At 35.5% G+C, this 8,509-nt stretch overlaps 1 protein-coding gene across 2 annotated transcripts; it reads right to left on the reverse strand.

Moving 5' to 3' along the window:
- Positions 1–210: 210 nt before the first annotated feature.
- si:ch211-284e20.8 (uncharacterized protein LOC563738 homolog) lies at positions 211–4,960 on the reverse strand. Of its 2 annotated transcripts, XM_019070768.2 has the most exons (8): positions 4,829–4,960; positions 3,448–3,685; positions 2,438–2,551; positions 2,234–2,312; positions 1,842–2,008; positions 1,640–1,753; positions 1,444–1,539; positions 211–666 (listed from the first exon to the last, which is right to left on the reverse strand). In XM_019070768.2, exons 2-8 carry the CDS (start codon positions 3,646–3,648, stop codon positions 526–528), a joined length of 912 nt encoding a protein of 303 aa, XP_018926313.1. In that variant the 5' UTR covers positions 3,649–3,685; positions 4,829–4,960; the 3' UTR covers positions 211–525. The 2 variants fall into 2 exon arrangements, with proteins under 2 accessions (XP_018926313.1, XP_042604820.1); XM_042748886.1 differs by lacking the exon at positions 4,829–4,960 and having other exon boundaries at positions 3,448–3,742.
- Positions 4,961–8,509: the final 3,549 nt, after the last annotated feature.

Genomic DNA, 8,509 nt, shown 5'->3' on the forward strand with positions numbered 1-8,509 from the left:
AAGCAAGCCATTAGGCAACATCATCACGGACTTGTCATCTGCTCCACCACATACCACCGAGCTCAGCAGGTTTCAGATGCTCATTATCAATATCAGGAAGATTTCACTTCTCACATTCAAAAAACAAAACAAATTTTTTTTTTTTTTTGCCTCGTGTTCAGTTTCATTTATTAAACGAATAGGGCAAAACAACACTGAAAAAAAAAAGCCTTTTAAATTTACTTAATTTTAATGTGTACATTGGCACCATATGCTCAGAATGTGGTTAACTGACATAATTGCCCTCTTTTTCTCAATTGATTATTGCTTGCCAAACCAAAATATTTAATTCACGCTAGGCTACTTCAAATAATCGTGTTGATTAAAGATATTATTTGTCATTACCCTAACACAAATGTATTGTGTTACTGTGCATAAGCGTCAAACTATATGCTAGAAAACTGTAAATATGAAAATGAAAAGCACATTTGTCTTTTGGGGAATGTGAACATCTCCAGTGCTCGTTTAGACCGGATGTGCTTTCAGTCAGAGATCCAGCTCGGTCAGTCCGAGCTTGTGTCGTCTCTCCCCGGGGCAGCTGCTGGCCGTGGGCTGGACTCTGGGGGCAGGTTGCGTGGGTGGAGGAGAGAGAACATGTACTGATCCAAAAGCTTCTTGTTGAGCAGCCTGGAGAATAACATGAAAAATCACAAACTAGTCTTTCACTGGTTCTGATACTTTTTTGCTCTGGCCGGTTTAAATCAGTTCATAAAAATCCTCTGTATTGAAACTTTAGTTCATCAAGTTATCAGAAACTAACAACAATGGACAAGCTGACAATACCTTTTATACAGCTTTAGTTAGCTTTGAGCTCATCTTTCTAAAAGCCGACAAAATAAACTTTCAGCAGATACACTACTGTTCAAAAATGAATAAATTAATGCTTTCATTCAGTAAGGATGCATTTCAATTGATTAAAAGTGATGGTATAAAGACATTTATAATGTTTCATAAATGTTTCTTAAGCAGCAAATCAGCATATTAGAACGATTTCTTAAAAAATTAACTGTAGACACTGAAGACTGGAGTAATGATGCTGAAAATACAGCTTTGATCACAGAAATAAATTCTATTTTTAAATATATCCACAAAGAAAACGGCTATTTTAAATTGTAACTTCACAGTATTACTGTATTATTGATCAAATACTATTTATACTAATACTATGACTTAATTCTACTGTCCACAAACTTTTGAATGGTAGTGTATGCAATGTACAGTTAGGTTTTCTCATAGATATGTCCCACCAAACTTCATGTTTCTAAAGGAAATATGTCCGGTGGACACGCTTGGATAAATTTCCTTGTTAGTGAAACAATCTGAAAACTACTGCTACACTACTGTATAACGTAGTTAAAATGATTAATATTGCTACTTTTAGTCACTCTTGAGCAATCCACTCACCATCGGTTGAAAGATTTGACATTTGACCTCAACAGGAACCTTCATCTCCATCCCGTCATCAGCATTGATGTGTGAACCAGTGCAAAAGCCCTTTTGCTTTAGCCAACAGAAAGAAAGGTTACTCCACTTACAGACATTTGAGCGGCAAAGTTGAAAGTGTGTTTTTTATTTCATTTTGATCTGAAGGAGTTCTTACTGCTGACTCGGAGTCCTTCAGCTTGCACTGCGTGAGCTCGACATCAGCGGTGCTTTTCTTGCACTCAGTCTCTTGAATGGTGAACTCCACAAAATAAGACGGACCCACAACCCACTGCAACACACAACACACATCTCCAGTCATGCATGCAGAAGCGGACCAATCAATCGATCGATCGATTGATTAACTGACGCTGACATACCTGCATGCTGGCTGCTGTTATATTCAGAAGAGCAAAGAGATGTGGAGAAGTGCTGTCTTTGTTATATTTCTGCAGGGCCAGCCTTGTGGTCTCAGATATAACTGGATCGTCTAAGCGTTCTGCAGTTGGACAGTCGGGGCACGTGTTTACTATAGCTTGAGCTGCCACTGTGAAACACGAGGAAAAGTCAGCATTTCACAAAGTATTATACACCTACGGACAACGATGAGAGCATTATACTGAATAAAGCCATGAATCTACAATCCAAGTTACTTTCAGTGTGAATTAGTCACCAAAATAACATATAAGATGTTACTAAACTATTGGTGCTACTGTGGTACTGCACAGAACATTGCATTAAAGTAAGAGAAGTTAATGCAGTCACTGCACACCTTGTTGAAGAGTGCAGTTGTAGCTCTCAACTTTGATGGAGCTCTGAAGGGAAACCGATGCATCACACGTCCCGAACACCTAACAGAGTTTAGATAACAGTGAACTCTTCAGTCAAACAGAAGATTATTATAGTGCATACAAGTATTTGACTATAAGAAGTGTATGAAGTTCTGATGATCTTATCTACAGAGTAAAGCACATACCGGAAGACTGCCGATCCCCTTAACAGCACAGGATTTCCAGTTTCTCCGGCTGATCACATGACATTCTGTTTCCAGGACATCTATGGTCAGGTGCAAATGCTTCACGCCTTCTGCCTTTGATAGAAGCACACGTGACATTAATCAAACTACCATGGGATAATATCTCAAAGTCCCAAGCTTTATAATGTTACAGTATCTTCGGTGCATGTCTTTTCAGATTTCATTTCCAAAAAAACATTTGGTGAAAAATACAAAATCACACATTTACATATTTTAAAAATATCTGATATTTGAATTTTTGATTTTTAACATTGCAACGTGAATTCAAATTGCATGTTTTTTTTTTTTTTGATTTCAGTTACAAAAACCAATATATTTGGTGAAAAATATAAATGTGTACACTTATTCACATTTAAAATGATCTGATAATATTTTTTTTTTGATCATGTAAATGTAAAATCAGTATGCATACCAGATTTCAGTTTTATAAATCAATATATTTGGTTCAATATATATGACATTTTGAAAAGTTATAAAAACAATACTGAAATACTCTATATTCAGGAAACATTTATTTTGTTGTTTGAAAAAAAAAAAAGTAAATAATTAGTAAATAATTCAACATAATTAAATGATAATTAAGTAGTTTAAAAATTTATATATAGAAGACACAAAATGTAGATGTTATCATTTTTTAAATTGATTTTTAGCATTTTAACTCTACTTAAAGGGATAGTACACCCAAAAATGATTTGCTCATCCTTATGTTGTTCCAAATCTGTATGCGTTTCTTTCTTCTGCTGAACAGATATTCGTCAAAATATTATCTTTTGTGTTCAGGAAAAGGAAGACACTCATATAGGTTTGAAACAACTAGAGAGAGAGTAAATGATCACAGAATTTTAATTTTGGGGTTAATTAACCCACTGTTTTTTCCTTGTCACTTTGGGCATCTTTATTCACCACTGCTGTTTTTACTCAAATGCATCTATATTAGTATCAACACTCACATTTATGTCCTGTTTGACGTCATAAAGTCGGTTGAGTGAGAGGACATAGCCCTCCTGTCTGTCTGCGTTGATCTGCTCCAGTGTCTCCTCGGCGGCCTTCACCACAGCGGCGTCTTGGCATTCAGCGGTCACGAGGGAGGTGCTGCCGTGCTGCCACAACACACACACCAGCAACACCAAGAGCAAAGACTGCGTCCTCATCTCTGTGTTTCTGGGACACTTCTGCTAGAGAGCCGAACTGAAAGAGATGGCTGGTGAAAAATACAGTTCAGCTCTTACACGAACACTGAACTTTCACCTGCAGCTGTCAGCAAACACAGTCTTTATTTGCTCTCTACGCTTGTAAACAGTGATGCAATACACGGTCAAAACTACAGAACCGAAGACTTGAAGCTGCTGCTATTAACATGAGTCTTATTATACATTAGCATGCACTGACCAAAACAAAAAAATAAATAAACAATTCAATAAAAATATAGAGAAATGTGACTCTGCATTGGTAATTCACCAACAGATAAATACATTGCAATGTATAATGATACAGGAAATAATAAACTTGAACATGTTATTCTATAAAATATATTATTAACATGAATACATTCGAATGCAATAAATATTACAGGGGTCATTCCTGGGATTTGGTAGTATCTCAGTCCCCCAGAGTTTTTTAAAGTGGTGGTTCACCAAAATTAATTGTTAGAAGCTTTTCACAAAACTTTGGGATGCCCATTATAATGGATAAAAATAATTATTGCATTTTAATATTTTTTTGTGCATAAAATAATGTATTATATCTGTCTTAAACCAAGCATTTTTTCATGTCCCTGAGGCACATCTCTGAGTTTGTACTTAGAAAATTATTAACAAAATGTGCAGTGTTTGTGATTTTTGGCAACAATGTAGCCTGCGCTTTAATTTGTGTTCCTTTCTTGTAAAGAATATTTTCCTAAAAAAAAAAAAAAAAATTGAAAATAATGATACATTTTACATTTGTTATCATTAAACTGTTATTAGGGACATGTTTGTTTTATAACAATTTCTGTGTAAAATCCTCTTTAAACCAATCCCATTTTGTCCGTTACGTGGTTGAGAAAAAAAGTGTCTAAAGCTGAAAAAAACTGAAAATAATAAAAGGTCTTTAATGCCTGAGGAGGGAAAATATGATTTTTTTGGAGGTTTGATATGTGCCTAATGATGTGGCATATTTAGGGAAAAAAGTAGTTGAAAAACATGTACATTCCAAGTTGAAATGTTACCGAATCCCAGGAATGACCCACAAAAGAAGCTTCTAATAGGCTACTATTGAATTCAAATCGCACGAGCGACGACAGTAAACACTCGAATACACGTTTACATCGTTATAATTTAAACATGATCTTACAGCTTCAAATCTACAGCTGGAAGTATATCCAAGTTTACAAACAGTGTACTCCCGTACAGCGTCCCGTGTAAACCTTCTTCTTCCGTGGATTTTGTTGGCAGTTTGCACACGAAGTGCATTACCGCCTTCTACTGGCCTGAGGTGTGATCTCATTGGGATGTCAAGTTTTTTTATAAGCTACTGTGTGTTAATTTAATAACTAAATAGATAAATAAATTCCTAAATCCTGTTTACAACCTGAGTTTCTTTCAGAAAGGTCATGCCAGCCTTGATTATAGAATGTGTGCCAGGCAGACTCATAGGTTTTTAAAACTTAATCCATTATTAAATGCTCTCTTTAGTAGAGTATTTTCTACAGTACATATCAAGTACATGTTCTACAGTCTCCACTTCTTCACAGTGTATATATAATCCTGTCTGGTGTTTTCTTAAGCAACTAGTTAAATTTGTGTGCTCTATTCTCAACCTTGTTAAAGCAGTTTTCTCCTCCCGCCTCATGTTAGAATAGAAAAGGGTCCTGTCCAAACTGTTGCTATAGAATTAGAAGCACACTATTCCCTATTCCCTAGAATATCATTATATGCGTAAAAATTACGATTTGCACTCATTGACTGAAGCAGTCAAAATCTGTTCATTAGAAGGAGGTGTCTCAATACTTTTGTCAATATATAGTGTATATCTACAAGTAATAGTTATTTTTGCCTTGGCAGACACAAAATACAGACTATCTTTATGCCTAATTTAGCTTACAAAGACTAGCATTAATATCCCTCATTCCAGTTTAAAATCCATCAAATGTTTCTCGATGTCCAGATAAACTCCTGCTCTCATTATGGGATGTTGTATTCGTGGGTGAGCATCCTGACGCCTATCCAGTTCAACATCACCTATGACCATAAATTTTTTATGTTCCCAGAACCAACACTGAATATTTGGAGAACGTTCTTATAACAAAATTATGTTAGCTGGGTAGTTTAATCTCAGCTCAGGAGATAATTCCTTAAAAGGACAGTTCACCCAAAAAACGACAAATCAGTCTTCATTTACTCAGCCTGATGTCATTGGCCATGTCTTTCTCATGTGGAGCACAATAGAAGAAATTTTGTTGAACAACACCATCTTCTTCTCAGCACTCAAAGGTACACTATAAACCTGAACGAACTTATAAAGAATAAGAACACCGCAATTAAAGTCTGTTAAAACGTTGATGCAACTTATAACAATTACATTTTCTGAACGAGGAATTTAGTTTTATTTTTGTGTAGCTCAACAGTTTTGAGTAAACTCTTCTACTTAAATTATTATTTTTAAGATTACCGAGTGACGTAAAATGACGTCACGTCGTTGCTCTAACCGACGTTCAGAGAAGAATCCATTCAACATGGCGGAGACTCCCAAGTGACCGAAGCAAACTTAATGGAACAACTTGTAAGTAAATCAAAACAACTGTGAAAATATCTTATTTGCTTTTTGGTTGTTGTAAGAATATCATGATAAAGGAATGTTTTCACAAACAAGTCTCAAGTCAAATCCCAAGTCCTCAAAGAGTTAAAGTTAATGAGATAATTAGGTGACTAATTAAATGATGATTGTGCATTAGTAATGAACACCTGCTGTTATTGAGAATTACAGAGGATCAGATGTTGATGTTTTATTGCTTAAAATGATGCCACCATCATGGAGATCAATGTTTGCTTTAGTTGTGCTCTTGACCCTTGACTTCCTGTGTGAGATCACTCTCTGTAGCAATGCATGTGATGTTATGAAGCAGAGAGATCAGTGATATACAGAGGTCAGATAATCACCGTGGGCTGGTTTGATTATATCCAAAATAACATTTGTTTCTGTATGTTTTGGCTTTGCGTTATCAACCCTGTAAAACTACAGCATGCAAACAAGGTACTGCTCTAATATTTACAGTGAATGAAGTCTGTGTTATGCATGTAGAAATTTCAACTCTAGTACATTTTAGACACACACAGACATCAAGAACCAGCATATGAATCTCAGCAATGGTGACAATCAACAAAATGTTTCATGCTGCAATGCATGAAAAACTCCCATCATGCACTGCAATATAATTAATTACTGTCACCACTGTTGAGGATCATAAATGTTCATGTCTAAAAGGCTAATCCTAAACAGTTTTTTTCCCTCAATATCGAAGCATTATGGTGGCATTTGCTTAATGAGGTTTCGCTTTTCTTTAATAATCAAATGTTGTTAACAAACCAAAGAGATTTAAATAAAAAAAAACATCAATTCGCTGTTACATCATGGATTGTTTCAGCATTGCACAAATGTTTGCTGTGAAACAATGTTGTAATTGCTTAGAAGCAAAACTTTTTTTGAGTCGTTAAAAAGCTAAAGAGACCAACTGAAGCAAAAACTGATCACAATTGTGGTGGCAAAGGTTTTTTTTTTTTTTTTTTTTAGTTGATTTCATCCAAGGCTGTGGCTGAAGTCAGATGTAGTTCTTGTGTTTCTCTTTTCTTCAGTGATGTTGATTGTTAACAGCAGGTGTTCATTATTAATGCACAATAATCATTTAATTAGTCACTTAATTATCTCATTAACTTTAACTCTTTGAGGACTTGGGATTTAACTTGAGACTAGTTTGTGACTTGAAAGGAATGACTAGGTTCCTCCTCTGCTGAAATCAGCTGCTGTGTTCATGGGTGGAATAAACTTATGGCAGGACTTTTACTCTTTGGCCCCTGGACTACCCACCTCTGTTTACATGATGTCAACTTGAAAGGAGCCCTTGATGCTCTGCCAGTGTATGTGTGTGAGGAGAACTGTTCTTCAGGACATTAAAAGTATGTATTAAATGCATTAATAGATCTGAAATAGAGTGGAGGAACTGTGACGTCAGAACCAGGAAGTGTAATTCTCTGCAGGTTCCTTCGAGATTTCCTATGGGTTTTTTTTAATGGTGTTTTTCAATTTATGAATAAAATAAAGCCTGTGGTAAACATAACGACGATACTTCTATGTTTTTTTTTTTTTTTTGTCTACAGTGTAAACTGCCCCATCATCAGCTCACAGCCTAAACCTTCTTATCTAAGTACTTATTTTAAAAATGAACATAACTGCTTCAAAATTTGTATTTTGGGTATGGATGTGTGTAATTTACGTTGTACAACAAAACGTAAAAGTATCGTCAAGTTCTGTTTACCACAGGCTTTATTTTAATTGAAAAAACCCCATTAAAAAACCCCATAGGAAAATCTACAAGGAACCCACTGCGAATTACTCTTCCGGGTTCTGATGTTATAGTTCCCCCAAGTTAAAGTTCTACCCTCTGTGCTTATTCCAGAAGGAATTGGGCGAGCCAGACATCACTGACACAAACACCTCTCCTGCTGATTTTGTTATCAAGGACAACGAAACCAGTACAAGTCCTGCAAGCACTGCAGTTGTGATGAGATGATCTTCCAGTGTTTGACATTCAGAAATACACAGTTCACATGGTTTAAAAAAAGCTCAATAAAAAATCCTCAGTTGTATAGCCACAGTTGTGCGTGTTTTTTTTATGCATAAGTGTATTTTTTGTGTTAGTATTTGTATTTAATTTAGCACCACTGCATCAAAATAATTGGTAACAAAAAAACATTAGGTATGATACACAATCATTTTAAGTACACTGCACTTAAACATTAAGCAAAAACAAACTGAAAC

This window comes from Cyprinus carpio, chromosome B22 (assembly GCF_018340385.1).
Source record: "Cyprinus carpio isolate SPL01 chromosome B22, ASM1834038v1, whole genome shotgun sequence".
Taxonomy (NCBI): domain Eukaryota; kingdom Metazoa; phylum Chordata; class Actinopteri; order Cypriniformes; family Cyprinidae; genus Cyprinus; species Cyprinus carpio.

What these genes read in the sequence shown, in the direction of transcription:
- si:ch211-284e20.8 (XM_019070768.2), bottom strand. Translation starts at nt 3,648, where the DNA reads ATGAGGACGCAGTCTTTGCTCTTGGTGTTGCTGGTGTGTGTGTTGTGG. An exon ending in ACGTCAAACAGGACATAAAT is followed by an intron (nt 2,552 to 3,447) that starts GTGAGTGTTGAT and finishes CTTCTATCAAAG; the next exon opens with GCAGAAGGCGTGAAGCATTT. An exon ending in TAACAGCAGCCAGCATGCAG is followed by an intron (nt 1,754 to 1,841) that starts GTATGTCAGCGT and finishes TGTGTGTTGCAG; the next exon opens with TGGGTTGTGGGTCCGTCTTA.